At 36.0% G+C, this 27,662-nt stretch overlaps 1 protein-coding gene across 19 annotated transcripts; it reads right to left on the reverse strand.

Moving 5' to 3' along the window:
- Window positions 1-2,404: 2,404 nt before the first annotated feature.
- Window positions 2,405-27,662, reverse strand: kras (v-Ki-ras2 Kirsten rat sarcoma viral oncogene homolog). Of its 19 annotated transcripts, none has more exons than XR_012399840.1 (8): window positions 27,264-27,635; window positions 19,346-19,463; window positions 16,914-17,092; window positions 16,387-16,546; window positions 11,803-11,925; window positions 5,537-8,776; window positions 4,158-4,199; window positions 2,405-4,013 (listed from the first exon to the last, which is right to left on the reverse strand). XR_012399840.1 is itself a non-coding variant. In NM_001362494.1 (6 exons), the coding sequence occupies exons 2-5, from the start codon at window positions 19,454-19,456 to the stop codon at window positions 11,806-11,808; spliced, it is 570 nt and encodes a 189-aa protein (NP_001349423.1). In that variant the 5' UTR covers window positions 19,457-19,463; window positions 27,264-27,662; the 3' UTR covers window positions 2,405-8,776; window positions 11,803-11,805. The 19 variants fall into 19 exon arrangements, 2 of the variants coding, with proteins under 2 accessions (NP_001349423.1, NP_001003744.1); XR_012399839.1 differs by having other exon boundaries at window positions 4,158-4,185; window positions 5,293-8,776; XR_012399850.1 differs by lacking the exon at window positions 11,803-11,925 and having other exon boundaries at window positions 2,405-3,997.

A 27,662-nucleotide genomic window follows, 5' to 3' on the forward strand; every position in this document is an offset into this window, starting at 1 on the left:
TCGTGAAGCTCTACGTTATTGTCATTATTTTTTCTTATTCAAATGCACAAATTCTGATCGGGGAAAGTTGAACGTGCTAGTCAGTTTGTTATTTAATAACTGACAATAGGCCACAGTGTTTAATTGAAAACTTTGACAGATTTCTATTTTCCCCCTAGTGATATGTGATGTATTGAATTTGTGTTTTAAAAATAAGTAGCCTATTAATAATATTTCATTATTCTAAGTGTTTTTGGTACTTCAGAAAATGTGACTGTCTAACAAACTAATCTAGCAAACGAAAGAAAATGCTTAATGTCACTAAAACAGTATTTAAACCTCATAAGTAAATATAAAATGAGTTGAATAACTGCAAGTCCACTTTTTGAGAAAAAAAGAAACACCCCTAATCACCAGGCTGGCTAGGGCCTTATTTTTAATAATAATAATAAAAAAAGCTTGTTTATTCATCACTTGTTTAGGCTGTTAAAGTTACAGCAAATTTAAATATGTTAGGCAATATTAATAGCCTATATCAATTACAAACACAGAGTTTCTGCAGGTCAAGTCAAAGACTTTTTAAGACCCTTTTAAGACCATCATGAATGACATTTTAGACTTATACAGAGCTAAACACCAAAGATTTTTTCTAATGGTCGGTTGTTGTTTGTTTTCCCACAACAGCAAAAAAAAAAAAAAAAAAAAAAAAAAAAAATCAGATTTAGTTGTTTCTTGCCACATTTAAATGTGTCAAAACAAGAAAACTCTACTTGTATATACTTTTTTCAACATAATGTTTATTTTTTTTATTACAAGTTTAACATTGTTAAAAATATATTTCTTGCACTGTTGGGACACTAAGGAGCTTCAAACCTCGTGCCAATGCACGCCTCCCACCAGTGCTGATATCCAGCCATTGAGTGGGATCTGCTGCTTGTATGATACGGCTCACATATAATGACTGTGGTTGGATGGATGTTGTACTGATTGGGTAGCTTTACTTGGACAGATGATTATTAAAGGGCACCAAGGTTACCCCTTTTTTTCAGATTTAATAGGAGTGTTTTGCGTCTCTAGAATGTCTATGTAAAGTTTCAGCTCAAAACCCCCATCTGATTTTTCATTATACCTTTTACAAGATCATATTGTATACATTTTTCCACCAGGGGGTTGTTTGTCATACTGCGCCTTTAAGGCGAGTCCTCCCCGCCTACCGTTTCTAAGTGCCTTTCTGCGTGCCTTAATCTCCTCCCTTGGCTTCGTCAGACAACAGACAGACTTAAAGGAAGCAGGTCTCACGTTGCGTTTGTGAGAAATACTACAGTAAGAACTTTACCAATGAGTATTTGTTGTGCAGTTGCATTGAGTCACACAATATTGTTACAAAGTTCACACGTGCACACACAGACAGACAAAGCGCGCTTAGCTTTGCACTGTTTTTAAACGCATATGTGACAGGATACAGCTTAATCTCCACTGCTGTATAAATATCTGTTATGTTTATGTACAAAATAAACCCGATTTAACGTCCACAAACTGAACATTATAATTGTTCTGACATGCGGCTGTGCTGATAAAGTAAAGCTGAAGTAAATCGCTGTATTTTTTTACACACGTGCACTGTTTTAAAACAATTTAAACATGTCAAACTTACTCTTGATCACATTTGATGATGATTGCTGATCCTGGCGAACCGAACAGACCTTTTATTCCCGGTTGCTTTGCGCACGTCTGGTCTTGTTGACATGATTATACAGGTGATTACTGGGAAATGTTAATGCGCGCAGCTGTCAATCAATTCGGTGGACGGGGGGACCGCACTCCTACGTCAAGTTGCGGTCGATCTAAAAACCGTTCCAATTGGTCCACCGTTTTTATGTTGTTAAATTGGAAAAAAAAAAAAAAAAGGACTGGGTGTGTTTATATCACCCCAATATGACGGTCTATACACTATATATACACACATGTCTGTCCAAACAGCTTGAAAAGTAGATTTTTCAACATAGGTGAAAAATAAGACCGGTTTAAAATGTTTTAAGACCTACAACGCTACTTCAGTGAATTTAAGACTTTTTAAGGCCTTTTTTGTTTTTGTAACTTAAGACATTTTAAGACCCCGCAGACACTGAAAAAAAACGGGACAACGGCACCAAAACTGTCAAATCGGCTGATAAATTCTCTTCATAAGTTCTCTTCATTTATTGGGTTTTACTGTGCTCAAATTGATTCTTTTACTCAAATGGATCAAGTTCACAGTACTCATTAGGATTAGTTTTTGAACTCAAATGGTTTGTTGCAATCGGTTTCCTCAAATGGTTTTTTTACCCTAACTTTTTGGGTTTTACAGTGAATGAAAAATTCTTACGCGTAGCACTTATAATTTTTACGAAATGCTCATTACCAAAACACAAACACAGAGACATTATTGGGTTTTAAGTTCTTCTTTTAATTACACATTAAATAAGACTGGTGAGATTAATGGGGAAAAACAAGACTGGGTTGCATTTATAAAACCGTGCAGATCTGAGAACAGCTTTATTTTTCAATTCTAATAAAATCACATTTACCAACACATGAAAGGCGAAAGATGACCTCAGATCAGCAATTTCTCATAGACGTTAACATGTGACCCTTAATTTCAATTAAGCGTCGATCAGTTCATTAAACCAAAAGCACAATTTACAAAATATTCATCTTTATCATCACATCCATGCAAAGGTTGTTAAACCAAGGTCCATATACACGTGAACCGTTTTATCAACATTTGCATTTGGCACACAAACAGAAAACATTTCAGAAACAAGTAAAAAAAAAAAACCTAGTGACTTTGCTACTTCCATTACAGACTGCTTGATTTAAAGGGAACAGAAATCACACAACAAATACTTTGCATAAGAGCGGACATCCTGATTTATTTTGCATGTAGATCCTCAGTATTAGTCAAATTGCATGCAAGTAATTATCAGAAAACAAAACTACCATGGTAAAACCACTCACCGAAGGAGTTTTAAAGCAACGTACTGCTTGTTGCACACATGACATCATCTCATGACATCACAAGTATTGCCACGCAAAATAAAAATCTTTACATCACTCTCTTTGGTTTGAGTGATGGCTGAAAATTTGCCCTCCAGAACTGAAAGCTAGTTCTTGCCCCGTTTTACCATAGTATACTAGACTCCGACAGCCTCTTGGGAATTCAAATGTTCAAAAGGAAAGCTCTGTTGGACATCAAACTGGTGGAGTAATGACTTGATAGGTGATGGCAGCAGGAACAAGGCATTTGTTTTATTCCATTAACATACATTTTAAAATCACAATGGTAGGCTATACTCGTGAATCAAAATTTAGCAAAAAAAATAAATCAAAGTGTTTATTCAGACTTCTAAGGCGCTGTTTGGCTGAGCACAAGAGGGTAAAAATTCACACCTCTGAAAGCAGAAGTGAGGCTTTAACTAGTGTAGATCCTTCCAAAATGGAATCATATTTAACGCTTTCCTAAATACTTGATTCTGACTGATCAACAGCAGCTTTATCTTTTAGTATGACTTTTCTCTGAATACAAATGTGTTTTTGTGCTTCGATCCTAATCACTTTTTTTGTACAGTATCTCAACGTTAAAATTACTGTTGTTTTTAGCCAGAGGTGTTATGTCAAATGCTCTCTTAACCAACCAAGAGGTGAAAATCTCATTACAAAAGGAAAGAAATGAAACATAGCTGCTATTCCAATACAGAATAGCAACAAAAAATAAATAAACTACAAATTCTCACGATTCAGATTTTACGCATTCCTCGGAAGTCTCAATTGTCTTCTTTGCGTCTATTCCAGGTTTACATTCATAAATAGTTTTTCCCCCTCTCAGAAATGCAAGATGCAACCAAAAGACGTGTCAGTTGTATAGTTTAAAATAAGAAAAAAATGCAACAGTCAACATGGACACTCCAGTGAAGGAAGCCCCGCCTTCTAGTAAAAGAGCCAATGAAACACTATAGAGCAGGGGTGTCTAAACTTAGTCCTGGAGGGCCGGTGTCCTGCTAAGTTTAGCTCCAGCTTGCTTCAACACACCTGCCAGGAAGTTTCTAGAACATCCAGTAAGAGCCTAATTAGCTGGTTCGGGTGTGTTTGATTGGGGTTGGAACTAAACTCTCCAGGACACCGGCCTCCCAGGACTGAACTTGGACACCACTGCTATAGAGTATGGGTCTCAAACTCAATTCCTGGAGGGCCGCAGCTCTGCACAGTTTTGATCCAACTAATGAAGGTGTTCGAGACTCTTTCGAACACCAAGGCTGCGTCCGAAAACGCCTACTGCTCAGTAGGTACTGCATTTGAAATTAAAATGTACTACTCGGCCGTTAGAAAAGTACATTCTATACAGTATGAATAAGAGTAGCATGAATGGAATTCAGATGTACTACATCCGCCATTTTGGCATGATCTACCTGCGTGAAGCTGCGGTCACACTAGAGTTTGAACTTGCGAAATTCTGTCATACGTCACTGCGAGAAGGGGCGGGATTAAATTATTAGACATTAAAAAAGCAAGCGATTGGTCTGGTTTAAAATCCTGTCCAGTGGTCATGTTTTGATCTTTAATTGCTACACTGAAAAAAATTATTCAAAGATGATTCCTTGGATTTACTTAATTTCTTTATGTTAAGAGGTGGTAAACAATTTATTTGGGCTGATTTTAAACAAACAAATTAAGTTGAACATTACTAAACTTAATTTGTTTGTTTAAATTCAACAAACAAATTGTTTGCAACAGTTCTGCATCCAACACTTTTTTTCAGTGTATCACGCAATCATGTGATGCGATTTCGCCAAACTTGAACTTTCCAACGCAGCGAATTGCGAAACTTGTTGCTAGAGCGTGCGTTTGTGGTCTGACGCGTTCGTGTGCGTGTGGAGAAAAGTGCAGTGTGACCGCAGCTTCAGTTGCGTCGCTTCACTTCCACTTCTCAGTGCATCATGGAATAGCGTAGCGTGCATTCGACGCTCACTTCAAAATCTCGCCGGAAGTGGTGGGTCATCACCTGGTAGTAGGTTATCACTTCTCACATACTGATTTTTGAATCCGAATTTACTATTATGCTCACGTACTGTTTTAAGCTTACTATATAGTATGGAAGTATGCGACTTTGGACGCAGCCATTAAGAGCTGTGGCCCCCTAGGAATTGAGTTTGAGACCCATGCTATAGACAGTCCAGACATGTTTTCACGACAGTTTCTGCAGCTTCATTTTGAATCCACTGGAGTCAGCGAACACTAGAATCTTGCCTTATAAACAGTCATCTTTCCTGCCTCAACCATTCAAATGCAAAATCACATGACAGCAACCACTTGAACGCTCACAAAATTTGTAAACAAAGAGATTGCCATGATTTTGGGAGATTTGCAGTCAGAAATAAGTTGGAAATGACTTCAGAAGACCAGCGCAAACAGACACGGCATGATTTAGAGGATGGAGTGTAAGATGCAAGATGTTGACTCTAATGGAAGTAACATGGTTTGATTGAAAGGATTACGTCTGATTACGTCCTTCAGAAATGGCCATAAAAGGAGGGTGGTGTTGTGAATTTGTTCCGTTCGGTTGCGCATGCCAGCCTGATTGCATGAGGAGACATAACTATTTTATGTTTTGTCAGTTTAGTGGCTAATTCGTATGAATAGTGCAGTTTTACGAAAAATGTATGATATTTAAAGAGGCATGACACCAAACCCCACCCATCATTGGAGGATGAGTAAATAGTACTAAAATGTATGAATAAGGTCATACAAATTCATATGAATTAGCCACTAAATCATAGTTACGAATTGGCATTGCGCATTAGCGAAGGAATGAGGAAAAAACACTTTTTGTTTTACAATGTTTACAAGCTAAAATTACAAGAGAGTTTGTGTTAAATGTCATTGATGATTCCAAATATGAAATTTAAATCGGAGCTTGGCAAACTGTTCCAGAGAATCTGATGTTTCCCCATTCAGTGGGATAAAATACTTGCATGACTAATGCTGCGTTCACACCAGACACAGATGAAGCGTCTACCATGAGTGATTTACATTAAGTCAATGCAAATAAGCGAATAGACATCCTACGACGCAATACACGAGAACGAGGCAGCACGAATGATGAAATTTGCAGGAATGAAGCGGCATGAGTAGATCATTTTGCGCTGCAGGATATTTATTTGCATATCATGTAAATCACTAGAGTTGGAAACTCTGAACTTCAGCTGACATTCACATTTGCATTAACCAATCAGAAGTAGTGCTTCTTGTTGGTGTCCCGAGAGGAAATACCGGTGACACCGGACAACAGTTCATTAAACTGGGCTGGGCACAGTGGGAAGCACTGCTGAAAGCCTCCATCCAGGTATAGTTTCTGGAGGAGTTTATGAAAGCTAAGTGCATCTCCAAATAGTGCCAAATGAATACACGCTGTTTTCAGCCTTCCTAAAGCACAAACACAGCTACTCCCTCAATAAAATCCATGTTAGCAATGAAACTAAAGTCACCAGGCAGACAGAAGCAAATCGTTTATCGTGAAATGAATTTGATGCTCGAATGAAGCGAATTTGATGTGCAAATGAAAAGTAAACTTAATGTTCAGCATCTGGTGTGAACACAGCATTAAAGGAGTTTCAAAGATGGCCACAGAGTGAAAGGACTTGCCTTCAAGAGATGGTTACCCCAAAAATGAAAATCATTTACTTGTCTGTTATAAACCTGTTTGAGTTTCTTTCCTGTTAAACAAGTACTGTGGAAGTCAATGGTTACAGGTCTCTAACTTTTTTCAAAGTAACTTAGTGTTCAACGAAAGAAAGAACCCCATAATGGCTTGAAAGCACTTGAGTGAGTGTAAGGCTGCATTTACACTGCAGATCTTGATGGTCAATTCCGATTTTGTGACTGTATCTGATCGTAGGATCGTTTTTTGATGACCTGCTTGCATCTTATAAAAGTGACTCGTATCCGATCGTTTGAATTTACACAGTGCACGTCAAAGGCACAATGACCAGGAAAAAAAATAAGAGTGGGCGCTGACTAACAGCTGATAATAATAGAGCGCTCTTTTCTCTATTCCTGTATTTAATCTGTTCGCAGCTTTTGACAAGCTGTTTTATGACAAAGGTTTTTATTTGTCTATCTTCTTTTGATTATATTGGCTTTTTTAAACCTTTAGGCTACCTAATGTCCATGCGGTGATTTATGCACGTGATGTAGCTATGCACTAGTTTTATATTAGTTTATATTGGTTACGTGCCAGACATTTTGCTCTCGTTAACATGCTTAAATACCTGTGCTATATGACAGTATAAAAGCTGTTTGAGTCCTTGTGTATGACATTTAAGGTTTGGGACTCTGCTGAAGTCTGTTATGAAATTTAAGTGTCAGACTTGACGTCATTCGCTTTGGCATTGACAGGTGAAAATCTGATCTACCTGCTTACAATGCAGACACAAGAACACCGATCCGATTTATATCGGATAAATTTCCACATATGAACAAGGCCTGAATCTGAATTGAGTAAATTGGAATCCATGTGATTTGTTCCTGCTTCTATGTACATGAGCCATATCCGATCTGTGCCACATGGGAGAAAAAATAAATTAAAATTCAGGAATTGAGTCACTTGAACAGTGCAGTGTAAATGCAGCCTAAGTAATGAATGCATGTTCATTTTTCGGGTGAACCATCCCATTAAAAGGACTTTGATGCAACTCACAGTAGTTTACTTCTTGCAATCCTAACCTTTTAACTACAGAGTTGTGACTCGTAATTGTGATGCACGGACGCAGTTGAGGGAGAAGGTTAACAGACTTTGCAACTCCATTACAAATATTAACATGAGACTCGTCCTCGCAATTGCAAAATATTCAGAATTGTAATTTGTTTTTATAAGTAGGAATAATACAGTGGTGGAAATGAGCTTCCAAACAACCTTCATAAATTTAAATCAAAAGAAAAAAAAGCCATGTTTAAACAATACCGCCTGTCTGGACCAACGACACAACAGTGGCTATTAAACAGTATTCAAGACATGACCGTTCCCTGGAAGTTTAAAGAACATAAAGCATGCAAACGGGGAAATAATGTTAACGTGGTTAAGATTTCACCATATATACACACACACACACACACACACACTACCATGGCTTTATAGAGAGGGCATGTTAATCCGACTACAATGGAAGTTCACATGCATGTCGTTTTTGGAAGTCTGGGACAACCAAAGGCAGGGTCATACACAGTGATAATGTATCAAATCATCTCCCCAAAAGAAGTGTTGGTCCATTAAAAACAAAATAACAATCATAGTTCCTCAAAGTTTCAATTCCATCAAAAATCAAGTGACTCGCATGCAGTCTAACAGCTAATCTCTGCACACCATTTTAAATCCACACTTCTCTTTAGAAATCTGCTAAAACTACTCAAACCAACTGCAAAATATACCCAGTTCTGACAGCCCGTCTGCTAACATAAGCCATAAAACAAGGCGTCAACGGACCAACACTTTGGGGCAACTGGCACCGAACGAGTAAAGCTTATTTTCTTTTAAGAAAGCAAGTAGAACAGGGATCCATTCTGTATTCTGAAGAGGCGAATAATTTAGTGTAAATGTACAAAATGCAGTTGTGGTACTTTTGAGTCCGTAATGACAGGAAAGACTTGTTCACATTAATGCACATTTTGTTTTGGATTTCTTCTTTTTCTTTTTGCCCTCCTTGCTCATCTTCTCCTTGTGTTTCCGGATTTCTCGGACTAAAGTATAAAACGCGTCGTCCACACCCTTTAAAACAAAAGGGAGAACAAAGAACATAAGGCGATTATTGGAAGACTTCAAACTGGAAATGGAAAGAATCACAAGTTTAAGTTTTAAAACCCATCTATAACCAGCTTCAGCTACTGTCAAAACAGGGAACTTATAACTGGTCCTAGATCAGTTAATAACGAAATAAATGTTCACCAAATTCCTCCTGAAAGAATAGTAAAATAAAGGTAAGCAATACAATTAAAGAAAAGAAACGTGTGAATCTCACAAACAAATGATCATATTTTATGCATAAATCACTTATATATTTATAAAACTAGGAATGCACAATATATCTGCGGACATAGTTATCGGCCGATAAATGTTATTTTTATTGTTATTAGCGGTCTGATATCAAAATTAGGCTGATATCTTTAAGCCGATAGATCTTGAACTGTCTGCCTCTTGCACGAGTGGGTCGAACTTGTTCAGTGCACTATAACAGCTTTCCTCACATTGTTTATTCTGTCAAAGTCTGTCCTTTCTTTGTGTGGTATTGCTGTGTGTTAATAACTAAGTAACCCTATTTCTTTCTATTGTAGATACAGTTGAAACCAGAAGTTCACATAAACTATTAAAAAAAAAAAAGGAACATAACTATTTTTTAAAAATGTTTGATGGTAAATCATATTAAACGTTTACTATTTTAGGTCCGTTAGGATTACCTAAATGATTTACATTTGCTAAATGACAGAATAATAGATTTTTTTTTTTTTTGGAGAATTTTTTTATTAATTTCTAGACAGTCAAAAGTCTACATAACATTTCCTTAGTATTTTTAGCTTTGCTTTTAAACTGTATAACTTAGGTCAAATGATTTGGGTATCCTTCCACAAGCTTCTCACAATAGTTTAAAGGAATTTTGGCCCATTCCTATAGACAAAATTGGTGTAACCCAGTCAGATTTGTTGGCTGTCCTGCTCGCACAAGCTTTTTCAACTCTACCCCCAATTTTTTTTATAGGATTTAGATCAGGGCTTTGTGATGGCCACTCTAAAACATTCACTCTGTTGTCCTTAAAGCACATTTTAACAAATTTGGCAGTATGCTTAGGGTCATGGTCTGTTTGGAAGACCCATTTGTGGCCAAGTTTTAATTTCCTGGCTGATGTCTTGATGTTGCTTCAGTATTTCTACATAATGTTCTTTCTTTAAGATGCCATCTATGCTGTGAAGTGGACCAATCCCTCCTGCAGCAAAACAGCCCCGTAACATGATGCTGCCGCCCCCATACTTCACAGTTGGGATGTTGTTCCTAGGCTTGTAAGCTTTCCCTTTTGTCCTCCAAATGTAACACTGGTCATTATGGCCGAACAGTTCAATCTTAGTTCCATTAGACCACAGAACATGTCTCCAGAAATTATTTATTTTCCCAGTGTAATTTAGCAGATTGTAATCTGGCTTTGTTGTTGATTCTGGCTTGTTGATTTTCCCATGTTGTCACAAAAGGAAGCAGTGTGTTTGAGGTTTTCCTTTGAACACTATTCTACAATTGTGCCTCCAATTAACTCAAATGCTATCAATTAGCCAATCAGAAACTTCATAAACCTTTTCTAAAGTACAACATACCATCTGTCTTAGCTTGTGAGCTTGTAACGTGGCACCTCTCAAAACGCTTTTTCAGACATTACATGTTTGTACATATGTATATTAGAGTGATCCACTTTATTTGATAACATTTGAACTGAAACCAGCTAGGAATGTAAGGATTCACTGTTAGTCAGTTAAATAAGTTCAAATGTGACCATTTAAACCCGTAAAAATGTTGAACAAATCGCAATACATGTTTTAAACAGAGGGGGCGCTGTGTTTATGGGCGCAATCTCGCTTTACTTGCATATCAGCGGCCAGCAGGAGGTGGGGCGGCAGACTAAAATTTGTATTGTTTATTTCTGATTTGGAATTTAGCTGCACAGTACGTTTTTGTATTGAAGAGTTTTTTTTTTAGTTTGTATTATTCACTTTGTATTTGGATTTTGTTTTAAAATTCTAATTTGGCTACTGCAGAAAATATTTAATTTTGTAAAAGAAAAAAAGTGCAGCCTATAAGAAAAAATTAAAGGGCTCTTTAATTTAAGTTTGTCTCAAATCATTTTGTTAAATCATGAATCGTGAGATTAGTATCGTGAATCGTATCAAATCGTAAGTCAGGTGAATTGTTACATTCCTAGTTCTTACATTTTATTTAAAATATATTCATTTTACTTGTTTGTTAATTAAATCCCATTTTGTTATTTAACCTATTAATTTTATGCAACAGTAAGGTTGCATGTTATTTTGCTATGCGAAAAAAAGGAAATAATTTTTGGCATGCTGATCTATGTGAAATCATGAATATCGGTCTATATAAACACCTTGCAATTTTAAAATTATTGCTCTTTTTGCTTTGAGTACGCTATTTAAAGATCAGTTCAAACCTTTATAAAGTTTTTAAAACAAAATCAGTTGTATACTGCAAAAAAATATAACCTTTTAAAATATTTATCGGCTAATATATCGGTTATTGGCCCCCAACTATTATGACTTATCGGTTATCGATATCAGACAGAAAAGTAAATCAAAACATTTAAATTCCTGTTAGATTGTTTTAAACACCCTTTTTGTGCATCAATTAAATTCAGTTTAATAGTAAAAACAGAACCATTCGCATTGTTCCTGCAAATCTTTTTGAACTACTCCCAAGTATTTCATTCCATAGATTTATTGTAGACTTTTAAATTATTCAATTAACAACAACAATAATTTCTTCAGAGTGAATAGAACAAGATTGTTTTTAAGTCTACCAAAAATCATGGAAGGTTTATTAAATCACTGATAAATAAATGTAAAACAAAATAAATTGCCATTAATAAATATTATTAATATTAAATAATACCACCACCAACATTTTTATGCTCAAATATGAGCAGAGTATTTCTTTGTCAGTTTGTGTGAGATTGAGCAGTGTTATAAAGCAGACGTCGGACCCAACACCTGTGCTGCAGACAGGCAGCACTGCAAACTTACCGCTCACATCAAAACACATTTTTTAAGCTTGATGCATTGTGTCGTCTTTTCTTCTTTACTGAGTTTTCTCAGCCGGTATTCCCTGATCTCCCGTACCAGAGTATAAAAGGCATCTTCCACTCTCTGCAGTGCAAAACACAACTCTCTTCAGTGTTGAACAACACAAAGCTGTTATTACAGAGAAGGGAAAACAGTCTAAACTGGATTTCAAGAATCCAATGGAAATGTCCTTTTTCAGGAGCGGATACATGTTTAACACTGGTATTTTCCCTTCCTAATTATTTAGAAAGAATCTGGCATAATTAGGTTTAGAAAAAAAAAAATCATTGCAATGTTTGTTGGCATCTTTGGACTTTAAGGGAATATTTACACAACACTGTTTTCAACAAAAAATAGAAAAACATTTGTGGTTTAGCCATCCATTTTTATAAATGGCAGTGTTTTAAAACTATTTAATTACACTGTAATACCAAATAAATATATAAATAAATAAAATAGATTAGTTGGCATTGAAATCAAGTTTGGTTTGACGGGCCTACGATGTATATTTATTATGTATATATAAATATGCATGCATATTGGAGTATGCGTTTATTTATATATGCATATTTTATTGTAAAACAAATTATGTATACACAAATATAGTAATAACAATACATATTATCAATAATAATAATAATAATAATAATAATACATATCAATAATAATAATCATCAAACAATAGTACCAATAATAATATCAATAGTAAAAAAATCTATAATAATAATAATAATAAATCAACAACAGTAATATCAATAAAAACAACACATCAATAATAATAATAATAATAATAATAATAATAATAATAATAATAATAATGTTTCTGCAGGATTTACAAAGTCAAATTTAAGACTATGGCTAAACCGTAAGAATTTTTACTTAAAAATAAAGTATAAAGTACTTAAATAATAAAAATAAATAAATAAAAATCGAATTACATGAAAAACAATGTGTCAAAACATGCCAACTATACAGAACTTATGAATGTTATTGAGGGGAATTGTATTGTTAAATGGAGTTTTGTTAAAATTGAGATGTATTGATGTTGACTTTATGGGTGTTGTCCTGATTGGGTAGCTTTACATGGAAAAATTAAGACCCCTTGAAAATGATTTAAGACCTACAAGTCAATATTATTTATAGAGTCTTTAATGTAAGACATTTTAATGCTGCGTTCACACCAGAACCGGATAAAGCATCAAGTGCGAGTGATTTACATGTTAAGTCAATGCACAAACATGAATAGACATCCTGCAGCATGATTTGTGCGAATAAAGTGGCGCGAGATCAGTGTTTTGCACGTTTTACTTCAGTGGACATTCACACCGCTTAAACCAATCAAGAGCTCTCTCTTGTAGGGGAATGATTATGACGTAGCGCCTGTTGTTGGTGTCCAGAGGGGGAAACACCGGACAACAGTTTATCAAACTGGGCTCGGCTCAGGCTAAAGCACTGCTGAAAGCCTCCATCATCCAGGTTTAGTTTCTGGAGGAGCTGGGTTTACCTCTGAAAGGATCTTGTGAACTCGGAATCTGCGCCAAACGAATATACACAGTTTTTCAGCCTTCCTAAAGCACATAAAAGCACAGCTTTTTATCTCAATAAAATCCAGTCTAAGAAGCTACAGTCACTGGGCAGACAGAAGCCCTGCAAATCCGTGTCTATTGTGAAGTGAATTTGACGCGCGAATAAAGCAAACTTGATGCGTGAATGAAACTCAAAATTGTCACGCGTCTATTTACGCGCATATAGCATGCATGTTGTGTCTGGTGTGAACAAATTATTATTATTATTGTTATTATTATATAAATAATAATAATAACAATAATAATAATAATTTACATTTCTCTCATGTCAAAGCAAATTTTTATTTTAATGGTTAATGGCTATTCTTTTCCCAGCTCTAAAAAATTAGTATTTATTTACTTTTTTGTAAGAAAAAATAAGTGTATATAAATTATTATGTAAAATACTTTTGCATTCTAAATATAGTGTAAATTTACCCAAAATAATTTTAGGTTACTTCAGGTAAGATATTTGAAGGTAATAGATATTAAAAATAATTAATAATAATAATAATAATAATAAATTAATTAATATACATAATGAATTACAACTTCAAAGAATTAAAAGAGAGTGAATCTGAAATAAAAAAAAACAACACATTATCATTTCAGTTTATACCCAGATATGAAACTGCCCGTTAAAGATGCCAGTACTGTGTCTGAGTGTAAAACAGAGAAAAAGAAATGTATTCAGCAGTCTTTATTACAGCCCAGCACCAGGAGGAGTTGTGATTTGAGCACTGCAGAGAGAGGAATGAGTGTCTGCCCTCATATTTAAAGATGACCGATTAATAGCCCCAGCTGATTTACAGTGATTGGACCCTTGATCAATCAATCCATACTCCATTCTTTGACATAAAACAATTCATTTTGAATGTGAAGAAAAATCAAAACGCAGACAAATTATAATAAATGCACAAGAGAGACCACGCACAAACCCAGAGCCAGATCAGTTGTGTTGTGTGACGTGAGCCTGATTGATTATTCATAAAGCCTGTTAGAATGAACTCATGCATAAACCCCAGTGTGAAGCAGCAGTGTATGCACTGGCCAGCTCTCATCAAAATCAACAAATCTGAAACACTTTAGGATGGAGTGTAAATGTAACAAAACTAGCCTGATCTCGCGTAGAAAAAAAAACGTAAGTATTTTATTATTTGTCAGTTTAGTGGCTAATTCATACGACTTAAGTCGAAAGAAATTGTACGATTTTAAAAAGGAGGCGTGGCACCTAACCCCACCCCCTAAACTCAATGTAATTGGAGGATGAGCAAATCGTACTAAATTGTACGAATTAGATCATACAAATTCATACGAATTAGCCACTAAATCAAAAAAGTTACGAATTGCCGTGAGATTGTGTTGAACAAAACCCATGTCCAGGTCACAATTACCACAAAAAAGCAGCTTATTTCCACCATAGAATAATAAATCCTGACAACTTCGTTTTCACGGAGAGATACGGTTCAGAAAAGTCAAGTACGGTTTCACTTATGGCTGGGTGATTAAATACAGGTGATTTTCATTCGCACTGTCAGTAAAGCCGGTTCTAGTAATCCAAATGTACGTTTAGCTGGAGCAAAATAATAGTACATTGATAAGCCATGCAAAGAATTACTTAAATTTAAATTTGTTTTATCCAGTCGATAACGATATGGAGATAATTATTCTACAATAATGATAGCTGTTATCATCGCTTCTCAATTAACTATGGCTGTAGTAACAAGCACATGAAATTACAATTTGTTTTACTCCAAGCTCACCTCAAACTAGGGCTGGGCGATATAGCAAGACTGCGATTTTTCGATAATTATTTTCCATATTAAACGATATTGGTATCTATTTCGATTTAATGCTTCCAGATGTAAGAGTAGCTATGTTCCCATTCAAAATTGCGAATTAACTTTATGCGCAAAACTGGATTATCGCATAAAAGATGTGCGAATAAAGCAGCGTTTTCATCTAACGAGTCACAAAATCGTCACTTCCTGATTAACTGGCGCCAAATATCCACAGTAAAAACAAGATTTGCTGTGGTAGAAGTTGCGTGAATCTTTTCTTCATCTAATAAATTTCTTTCACCTCAGAAGGCAATCCTGACGTGCAATGAACGCGCAGTAGCGTTTGAAGGTATTAGATGCAAAGTACAGACGCGCTTAATCATGGAGGTAATTATTAATATAATAACACTAATAATTAAATAGTTTTGGCGTTTTAGAATGACCAAAACAACATTTCAGATGTTATACAGTGTGGTCAGTCTGCTGGTTTGTCCATTCACACACATTTTTATCACCACATAATCTCTTATAACAAAATCACATGACCTTTTTTAATGTGAATACTGGTAAAAGTGTTTCCATCGTAGTTTATGCGCAAACAACTGCACACAAATCGATTCTTAATTTGTCAATAATAATAATAATAATAATAATAATAATAGTTGATAAAAATTTGATAGCATACTGCCCTATAAGCGATCATTTTACCTAAAACAGCAGTGAAATGCAGACTGAAAGCACATTTTCCAATCGGCCAGTGTTTTTATGATTGTAGTTTAAAGTTTACATGTGTAAAGTTTAACATCCTTTGATTTCCACTATAATTGTGACCCAGACATGTTCTTGAAAGGCTTCACAAGACTCAACATATAGTGTTAAATATGCATTAAAAAAATTTATTATTATGGGAAAATAATATTAATAATTAATATATATTATTAAATATTATGTTTGGAAAAATTAAATATAGACTAGCTGTAATTTTGCATCCTCAGATAGGTCAGCATACAGCTTGTTTCAAAGGTGGAGATAAATTACTACAAAATGCATCCAATTACGTTAAATAGAGTTGTTTTGGTTTCATGTGGTCTTTAATTCAGTCAAAATAAAAAGACTTTCAGTGTCAAAACAGGGTTTTACTTTTAAATGATTGGTCAAACACACTTGAATTTAATAATGAGCACCAATGTTTTCCATACCTGTCTTGTCTTTGCTGAGGTCTCTATAAATGGGATGCCGTAGCTGCGTGCTAAATCCTGAGCCTGCTTGGAGTCCACATTGTGGGACTGAAGATCACACTTATTCCCCACCAGAACCATGGGGACGTCCTCGGAGTCCTTTACTCGCTTTATCTGCTCCCTGCAAAAAAATATTACTGCGATTAATTCATCCACTAATTAAGATTTTTTTTTTTGTCTCCATGGCCAATTCAGATTGTTTTTTTTTTGGGGTTTTTTTCTAACTACATTTTCGGGTGCTCAATGTGACCCAAGTTTGATTCCCAGCTTGAAGTCTGATATGTCCCCTTTCTCTCTTTCTCCCCATGTATTCCCGTCTCGACTAACCTGTCTGATTAAAAGAAAGATGAAAACACCCTAAAAAAATATGATTTTAAAATAAACATTAAAAAAAAAAAAATAGTTATGCCCTGTCGTTCTCTACTTTTCACAGCCTCGTTTCTGAAAGTTTCGAGACTGCACTCCATCTGTTTCTAGCAAACCCTCACCTGTAGTGGTGAATGTCCTCGAAGGACTTGGTGTTATTGATGGCAAAGACACAGAGGAAGCCCTCTCCTGTCCTCATGTACTGGTCCCTCATGGCACTGTACTCCTCCTGACCTGCAGTGTCCAGGATGTCCAGTAGACACGTCTCTCCGTCAATCACCACCTGCTTCCTGTACGAGTCCTGCATCAGCCAAAATTATATTCTTTGAGCTGAATAAAAACACCATCACATGTATGCACAAACAAGCGCATTTAGCATAGATCCTTGTACAATATTCATCCGATTAGTTTATTTAGGTCTGGTCTTGACACCATGAATGTTGAGTGCCCTAACAAGTTCATCTGCATAGTGAAAACTAGAGAGGCGCGATATTAGAGAAATCTGACACAGCAGTATTTTATTTTTCTGCCATAAATATTGCGATTTGGGATATTGTCATAAGATCATTTTAATAGTACTATTTGATGGTTTTTTATGGAGTCTAAATGTGTTTTCACACCTGTGGATTGATTTAGTTCTAAAACAGGGATTTGTTTCTCTTTCACACTGCAATGTTTCTAAAATGGACCGAAATAGCTAAAACGAGTCATGTGCGAGTTAACTCTGGTCACACTGGTCAGAGTTCCAAAGTTAATAGTAGTAGTCACAAGTAGTCCCGCTCAGCAGTCGTGCATCCTTACGATGAGCAAAAAGACATTTATAAGTGAAAAGCTGCACTTTTTGAATAGTGACACTCACAGACTGGTAGGAATGACATCCCACCCTACTCATATAGCCATGTACAGTGCATCCGGAAAGTATTCATAGCGCTTCACTTTTTCCACATTTTTTGTTACAGCTTTATTCCAAAATTGATTAAATTAATTTATTCCCTCAACATTTTACATTCAATACCCCATAATGACAATGTGAAAAGTTTTTTTTTTTTTTTTTTTACTTGTTGCAAATTTATAAAAAATAAAAAAACCTGCAAAATCACATGTACATAAGTATGAATAGAAAATGGAAAAATGGAGTAATAACGGTTGTGTAATAATGAAAGCTTGAATTTTTTTTTATAAAAAAAAAGAGCCATTTGAAATTGATGATGATGATGATAATAATATTAATAGCAGCAACAACTTTTGAAACTAAGAACGCACATTTTCTGAAGGATCTGATGGACACAGACTAGGCATGGGATGATAATCGTTTTCAATGTATACCGCGGTTTGGAAAAGTCCAGGGCTGCGTCTGAAACCGCATACTTCCATACTATATAGTATGCTAAAATCAGTATGTGAGCCGAGTAGTATGTCCAAATTCATAGAATTCGAAAATCGCTATGCGAGAAGTACCCGAATGACTTACTATTTCCGGCGAGATTCTGGAGTGCGCATCCCATGCACGCTGCGCTATCCCATAATGCCCCGTGAGAGAATTCATGAATGGAAGTGAGGCAATGCAACTGACGCAGGTAGGTCGCGTGACCATGACAAAATGGCGGATGTAGTACGTCCGAATTCCATTCATACTTTTCACATTCATACTGTATAAAACGGTAGTGAGGAAGGAGGGCTGATAAGAAATGCTACACGCCAGTGTGGATGTGGATCGTTGTCGTTCTAAAATGCCATTTAAAAACAAAGACATATTAGTGTAAACAGGTCCTGAGTGTGTTTTTTTCGCGAGCGGATTTGCAACGGGTGCGGGGCGGAGGATGAACCGTAATACGTACATAGCAGAGCTTGCAAACTGTGTTTTTTTTTTTTTTTTTGTCGACAACACGAATGTTGTCAACATAACTAACTGGAAATCCAAAATACTTCCACACCGGCGACTTCATTGAAAGAGGAGAGGATTTAAGCTCTGTCGACGGGTCTCCTGCGTCTGCAGTTTAACAAGCACTTCAACAAGCATGTTTTTTCCCGCTTGGCAAGCCAAGCTAACGTGACATGGGGGCGTGGCAGCATCGACGATTCTATTTTTTGATTCGATAATCGAAGTTGAGCATAAATTTCGATCGATTTCGATTATAAATCGAAATCGTGACACCCTTATAAGACAGTACACTTTTTACTTCAATATACTGAAGCAGCCTTGTTTCTGGTAAAAATATATTTGTGATTTAAAGTAAAAAAAGAAAGAAAGAAATGCCTTTGAAACAAAAAAAATACCAAAAATACCAATAAAGAATAAAAGGCATGTGAACATGTAATCTTAATGAAGGTACATGCCATGCCAAGAAAGTAAAAGGCCAGAAAAGTACATTTGATTAGAAAACCACCTTCTTTTAAACCAGAATAACCGGATTGCACTGTTCAATGTTTAACAGTACATTTTCTGCATACTCGCACACAGGAGTGACTTTCGCAGCTCTGTGTGTGTGCGCGTGCCAGTAGAAAGTGAGTGCCTTGAAAGCACCAGACACTGTAGCAGCTACACTGGTCTCACCTCTATAGTTGGGTCATATTCGTCCACAAAGTGGTTCTGGATGAGTTGGATGGTGAGAGCGCTTTTGCCTACGCCTCCAGCTCCCACGACCACAAGCTTATATTCGGTCATTCTTCACCTACAAGAGGGGAAAAAAACAAAACATTAGCAGTTCATTATACATATTTAAAAAGACGCTACTAAACAAGAGCAAGTTGAGATGTCATTCTACTAAATGTGTGGACATAGTGGAACGAATTGTGGCGTCTCCACGGTGCTTCATAAATTTGAACACTAGACGCAAGATCCATTTTAAACCTGTACATAACTAACATACCAGAATGTCAATCTAACTGTACTAACTATACATATTTAAACTATACACAACCTAAGACGGACTATACAAGTTCATTTACATAAAGACAGAACAATATTGTGCAAGATATTGTGCAGAAGAGGTATTTTGAGGTTGAAGAAAACAAGTAGCGCAACATGTTTTGTGGTATATTCACAGGTAAGCTTTTTGTTTTCCTTATTTAGTCCTTGTAAGGTGGAGTTTATGTAAAATGTCGGGCGTGTGAAGACAGAGTAAGGTGTTTCTACAGCCAACCTACTGTGTGTGGCGCACTCAGAAACACACAATGTTTTGGTTGTTGCTAGAGCGGATACGTTTGCGGCCGGAAGTTAACGAGAATTATTTCTATTGTTTATTAACTTTCTCATTTGTTTTATTTTATTAACGTCTACCCCTGCCCCAACCCTAAACCCAACCGTTACAGTAATGTAAAACAGTTGTTGTACCGAGTATTACTTATGTTATCTATTAAATAACCCAATAAAATTTATTTTTGAAAGCCTACCCCAACCCTAAACCCAACCCTCACAGTGACAGTACTGTAAAAATATTAATTATTGTTATACAGTGTTATTTAAAAAATGCTGCTTTATTAATGTGCATATCGCACTTCCGGTCGGCCGCATATCCGATCTAGACTTTACCCAATGTTTTTTTTTCTAGAGATACATAGTGATAGTATGAAAGTGCAAAGTGTCAGAGACGAAAGTGTTTTCTACTTAAGCATGACAACTTGTCAAATAAAGTACTCTGTATAACATGCACATGAGGTTTCTGATTGAACATAATGGAATTACTAACTTCTTAATTAACTAAATGGCAAATTTATTTATTCATTTATTACCACATCATCAACTCATGGCTATTTCATTAAACTTCCACATTCCAACAAAATATGTTTGATAGTAAGAGCAGCCTGGCAGTAATGACACCTAGGTGGGTCTTCTCCATTGAGCAAATACAAATGAGTCAACCTAGACAATCCAATTCGACATCTAGTATAGATCGTTTAATCATGCCTGGTCATAAAATTACAATTTGCTAAGTGTCTTTCATTTATTTACAGGTTTATTTCATGTAATGTATTATATATGCAGTTGTCCCATTCCCTTCCTAAATGGCAAATTAACGCTTTACTAGAATGATTTATGAATTTGACATTTAAACATTCTTCTAAATGTATTAAAGCATAGATTGCGCTCAGATGACAGAGGAAAATAAGCCATAATATTTCAGATCATGGGAACACTCCAGCATAAAGCAAGTAGGGGAGCAGTAATTCACTGAAAAAAAAAATAGATAACTCTTAAGATTTACTGTCAAAAAAAATCAAGTCAATCAATTTTAAGTAAACTATCTTATATCAGGTTCAATTAACTTGTCAATATGTAAAATTTACTAAATGTTTAACCTAATACTCCTAATTAAGTCAATTGATTGTTTTATTTTTGAGTCTAGATTTATTTAAATGAACCAAGGACTCAAGTTCTTGTTTTAGCAGAAGGAAATTCACTTTTAAATCAATTTAAATAAATCGTATTAGTTACAAATAAATACATTTGGTGTGAGTTGGTTTAAGACACACATTTCCACTTAAAATGCGTTATATTACTTCATGCTAATTGAACCCAAGAGCAAAGTCTTACTGATCACAGAGGTAGTGTTAGCACAGCTATGGCTCTCAGAGTGAAGCATCAAATATTAAATGCTGACAATAAAAATGCCAAGACCCCAAGCATGATTGCTACTACTTTGCAAGGTGGCAACTCTAAAAATACCCTAAAATCTTTAAACTACTGAAGGTTAAACTCTAACAACTCTCTCTCTCAAAGATTTTAAACCTCTAAGAAACTTTTCAAAATATTCTCCACTTAATTCAATTTCTTGCGAAGCATGCTGGGAACTACATATCCATTATTAAAGTTTACTTAACATTACTGGGTTTTGTGATGATTAGAAAATATTTAAATTTTACAAGTAAATGATTATTAATATTTAATTCTCTTTACACTTATTTCATTTATTACATCAACTAAATCTATAAAGAACAAATATACTTAGAAAATTCTAGTTATCCTTGACACTTAAAATAACAATTTACCAAATAAGAAAGTAAATTTGTTAGAATTGACTACAAAAAGTAATTTCTTTTAGTGTTGAATGATGGTTTACACTGTAAAAACGAAACAAAGTTTGACTTAAGATTTTAAGGCAACAAATTTCAGGGCATTTGAGTTGACTCAACTTTAACCCCAATTACTTGACTTGTAGTTAGTTCAATTAAAACTGGTTCAATTTAATATAAAACATCATTGTTTTAGATCAGTTCAGCTTAAAACATATTTAATTGTCATTTCAAAAAAAAAAAAAAAAAGGCCAAAACAAGATTTCAAAAGTTTGGAACGGTTTGGCAAAGCTCATGTTGGCTGGTGAACACCTTTAAACAGCCATTTGTCCGTGAAGATTACACAATAGGAGGGTGTGGTCTGAGGCTCTGTCTTCTTTAACTTGCATTGCTGTTTAAGCAAGAGACGTCCGCAAATCAAAACAGAGCTGCTTAAACTGAATGCAATCCTCATTTGCTGCTTTTCATGTTCAATACTGTAAAGCTGCTTGCTTTAAAGGGCCATGAAACCCCCTCGTTTCAGCAGGGTGTTTTCACACCTCTTCTTTGGAAAAAGTCAGAAAAGTGGGCGTGTCCAGCTCTGTTTAGGGGGGAGTGTCGGAGGAACTAAAGTGGGAGGGTGTGGGAGTGTCGATTTGGGCACGCGCGAGTTTCAGAGTCAAAATACACACACACACACACACACACACACACACACACACACACACACACACACACACACACACACATACATACAGGAGAATGTGATGGTGTTTAACCTACATGGACATCTGTAGTCGAATTATTAGCCAAATTATTAAATGGTGGACTTTAACTGCAGTTTGGCTCTTTCATTCAGGGAATTCATTCATGCCCCTCGCGACACACGAGATATTTGATTCGAGGAACTGCTCTAAGCGAATGAGAGAAAAAAAAACTCTGCATTTCCCGGAAACTTAGATGCACACGACAGGTAGTGTCAGAAAGCCGCGCGTGTTATTCCGGTCACAAAATGCGGTAAAAACCCTACACGAGGTTAAAGTTTGGTTGTGGTGCTAACGTGTTTACACTCTGTGCAATAGTTTGTTAGATACGAACAAACTGAATAAACAAAGAGCACTGGTCGCTCACTTACCAAATCTGTAGAGACAGGACAATCACCAGCAACTAGAGCCGCGTCTTTATGAAGAGAATGCTACAAACGATTTCAGATCCCAGTGTTTGCAGATGAGAACAGCTCTCAGGTAAACAATAATCCTCCTTAGACACGTAAGTTATTGTTGTCGCGCGTCGCGTACACTGTAATCCACACGTGAGTCTGAGCTCTCACAGAGAGAAAATGAAAACGAAACTTAACTGCAGCAAACTATAAAAGCAACACTTCACGCTTGTTTTGCCAACACAACGTGGCTTCTCTGTCCTGAAAACACGGTGATAGTAATGAATATTAATGAAGTTGCACAATAGAGTGCGCTGATTGGTTTGACCCAAGCCTTACTCATGCATTAATGCATCACACTGTAAGACGTAATAAGACTCACTCAGGCACAGACGCCCAGTCTGCACGCTGGAATACACACTATTATGTCATGTCCGTGACGCAGCTTCAAAAATTCGTTTCAAGCAGGAAGTACGAATTTGCTTAAAATAACGCAAAAACAACCAATTTACACTTTTTAGTGAAATATAGGTGTCCTAATAGTGTTTTTAGCAGTGTGGGACACATATACGACTGTCAACAGCTCAAAAAATGTGTTTTGGTGTTTCGTGACCCTTTAAAGCAGTCTACTGCATTAAGATGTATGGCTATGGAATGCCGTATTGCAGAGCTCTTGAAAACATCCCCATCAGGTGATTTGCTTAACTGCTGTAATTTAATTTATATAATATGCCTAACCAATCGATTGCAGCATACTTCTATTAATAATAAACTTTAAGATCTTCCATGATTGACGTTCGCTTCAAATGTAAGGTCTAGGCTAAACGAAACTACAGAATTTAATTGACTAAGCGTTACACACTCTTCCAGATGCTGTAAAATAACTTGAAGCTATTTATTTCTGCCTCCATTTATGCCGAGTTCAGACTGCATGATTTTCAAAGTAGTCGCGTCACAGATGTTTTCACACTGCATGACTATCTGGGCTGGCGTTTCGTCGCTGCTTTGTTTACACTGCAAGATGGATCCGCGACAGGGACTTTCACATTGCAGGATTTTACTATAGGAAGAATCGCCGACAACTTCATCCAAACTACGTCTTACAGTCAAAAACACGTAGTATATCTTTTGTTATTAACTACTTAATGAGAAAGAAGCCTTTAATGGGGTAGAACATGTCCATGTTTGCTCACCTGGGTTTAAAGGGAATTAGCCATTTCTCCTCAACGTTGATAATAAACTAATTTCTTTCTGTATGAAACGTCAAACAGACACGGTTGCTCCTGAGTCCTGTCAAACCTCCACTAGTTTTTCCTCTATTTCGTGGGTCCAAATAAACCGAAAAAGAGCGCTTTTAACTTCTCCCGCTGGCCTGCAGCAGGTATACACACACGCACACACAAGTGAATGCTGCTCTCTCATTGGCTGTAGGCGATCGCTGATGTTATTTTCAGTCAAAACTCAATTCACACGGCATGATTTGAATCGCCGACAGCTCCAGATATTTAGCACGCCAAATATCTCACAGGCATCGGCGACTCATCGGCGATTCTCTCAGATCGCGTCTTTGAAAGTTCATACTGTGTGATTGTCACTCATGTGCACGAGCAGCGATTTGCCTGTGATTTCAGGCATTTGTCGGCGATTTCTCAAAACCTGTCGGCGAGCCAAAATCTGGGCTAAAATCACGCAGTCTGAACTAGCCATTACATACTGTGCAAAAGTCTCATGCCATAATCAGATTTACGGTTTATTATTCCAGTTTTAAAAAGGATGTCCATTTTTAAAAACAATACATACAGAAAATATGGACACTCATGAAAATAATTATTTAAGTTGAGATTTGTTTTTTTTTTTGTGACCACCATTGGCTCAAAGTATAATTGTTGAAACTGTTCAAACTTCAGGACTGTTTCCCACAAATAATTTGCTATGTAACATCAGGGCTTTTCCAGCACACTGCGGAGTTATTTAGATTTAAGGCGTCATGCACATCTTGTCAGCAATGCACGATTCTATGATCAGAACTAAACCTCCATCCAAAAGCCAGAGTTTATTCAAGCATTGCCGGATAAACAGAAGTTTTAACTGCTTCTATTGATTTAAAATTACATACAAATGTAATTACATTACAAATATAGTCACGTGACTACAGAAATATTTGGTTTAGCTGAGTTCTTATAGCTTTTATATAAATATAAATTTTCTTTTCAGGGAATTCCATAAAATCTCTACAATATTTAGGTCAGGACTCAGTGCATACCATTTTATGACTGCCGTTTTCTCTCCAAACATGATTTGACCGCATTGGCAGTGTGTTTGGGACCATAATAAGGCTGGAAAAAATATAACCATTGCCAACAAGGTGCTATTTAATAGAAATACTATGATGAAATAACCTACTTTTCTGTATTCACAATTCCATCAATTCACACAATATAGTCAACACCTGTAGAAATGCAGCCCCCAAATCAGGTCGAAGTACATACATACGACAAAATTGTTAAAATAATTAGAGTTGGCAGGCATGCGAAAATACCTGTAACAATACCTGTACGTAGGGAATTCATGCTAGCTCTTTGTGGTATGTATGTGATGCATCACCACTGTTAGTTGCGAGGTTGGTTAACCAGAAAAAAAACTCAGCAATTGCTTTGGATGTTTGTTCGGCCTTGCCTTTGAAATTGACATGCATGTCTACATATTACCCAACATGAACTACGCACACACATGACATCACCATTTTCAAAGATTCCTGTACTGGGTGTTAAACTATACTGTGGCATTTTCAAAATCTTTCATTTGGTTTTTATTATTATATGAACAGGGAAAACTGGTAAAAAAGGGTTTCCTGTTTCTGGCTGTAAATGTGAATAAACAGCTTTTTAAACAAGTAGACAAACTTTTTAAGCTGCATTTTCTGGTTGTTTCTAATAAACTAATAAGAAATAATGACATGATTATTACACCATCACTAAAACAAGAAATGTAATGGGTTTAGGCATGGGACGACAATTGTTTAAAGGTGTACGGCGGTTTGGAAAAGTCAAGGTTTTAAAACTACCAAAATGTCCTGTAATACTGTTCCTAAGGCATGTGTACGTTTTTTTTTTTTAAATTTACATCTTTTTTTTATGACAAGATGTAAAGAAATCTGGGTTTTTAAAATTAATGAAGACAGCAGAAGTCGATGATGCATTTGAATAATTAAGCTTGACATGTTTGCTGCTCCAAAATATTATAAATCTTTTAAAAAATAAAATATATTGTGTTTAAAGGAGAAAAAGGTTTTTTACCCAGACATTGAAAAAGAATATTTAGAGCAGTAATCACAATACCGTAATATTGTTATCCAAGATTATTATACTGTCAGAAATTCATACCAGCCCATGCCTAAATGGGTTAATTATTTAAAAAGTTTTGCAGTGTTAAAAAATAAATTATAGAAAAAAAATACCAAAATATGTTTCATACCTCAAGCTGTTTTATTTAAAGGGATGATTCCCTCCCTAAATGAAAACTCCTCACCATTTTCCACTGACTATTTCTTCTGTTGAACACAAAACACGACATTCTGAAGAATGTTTTGGGAAAAGCAGCCATTGATAACAATTCTAGGCACAAAAATCCCATGGATTTTCTCTTAGCATTCATCAGAATTGTTGTCCTTTGTGTTCAACAAAAGAAAGAATGACAGAACTTTCATTTTTGAGTGAATGAACAACACCTTTAAGAACTTTCGCTTTAAAGATTAGCTACAACGAAGATGGATCCAACAAGACTTATTTAAAACTTTTATACATTTGATTTTAAATTATCAAAAAAATCGCTATTTTAAAGCAAGTTAGATTAAGTCAATTACAGAAAAGTTCATTGTGAATAATGGTAAAGCGCCATTGTACAGCAGGGCCCAAATTCCATTTGGGCGTGCTATGATAATAAACTCATACGCATACAAACCTAAAATGAAACCAGTCTGACCTTTATAAAATAATTTGTGATCAAATATAAATACGTATTAAATAGTTTCTCTATTCCTTTACATCAGGGTTTGCTGAAAGTTCCGTCTGAAAAGACTCAAGTGTTTGTCATGACCTTGCTAGAATGTTGTTATCCATTTAAAAGGCGAACACAAAAGCTCAAATAAACCCACACGATCCCTCCAAAGTGTTTAAAACACTTGTCTGACAGGAAATCAAAGATGCAATAGATAAATGTATGCTGTTTCTGTGCTAACGTTACATGGCCTGCGCTCGGAGGCTGTGCTTTCCATATAAATATGGGCGGACACACTGTTGCGTCCTGCTAAATGATCACTTACCCCAAAATATCAACGATTTTCAGCTGTTTACGGCTATTTTCAGTAGGTGGAGGCGATTAAAGTGACGAATAACACGCAGTCGAGCAGCTTCTTCCGAGCATCAGCATGCATCTTGCATTATAATGGACTAAACATCTGTAGACCCAAACAATCCACAGCGGTGTCCTTTCAATGAGAGGTGCAGGGCGGAGGGCTTGATCGATAACTGACCGATAACCGACACCAATGATTCCAGTCCGCATACGGTTATACGACCGATGACTAATGCACTTTACTTACAGTGTAATAACACACGACAACGTGCTACAACATATTCGATACTATGCGATCACCGGCTTTTGACAAGCGCGAAGGGCAGCATTAGTGCAGACTGGCTTGCTGCTTAAATAGGCCCTAAAT

This window comes from Danio rerio, chromosome 25 (genome assembly GCF_049306965.1).
Source record: "Danio rerio strain Tuebingen ecotype United States chromosome 25, GRCz12tu, whole genome shotgun sequence".
In the NCBI taxonomy this organism is placed as follows: Eukaryota; Metazoa; Chordata; class Actinopteri; order Cypriniformes; family Danionidae; genus Danio; species Danio rerio.

Coding starts and splice junctions, on each gene's coding strand:
- kras (NM_001362494.1), bottom strand. CDS start 19,456: ATGACCGAATATAAGCTTGTGGTCGTGGGAGCTGGAGGCGTAGGCAAA. Junction 17,093..19,345: donor AATATGACCCAACTATAGAG/GTGAGACCAGTG, acceptor TGGCTGATGCAG/GACTCGTACAGGAAGCAGGT. Junction 11,926..16,386: donor CCTCAGCAAAGACAAGACAG/GTATGGAAAACA, acceptor TTTGCACTGCAG/AGAGTGGAAGATGCCTTTTA.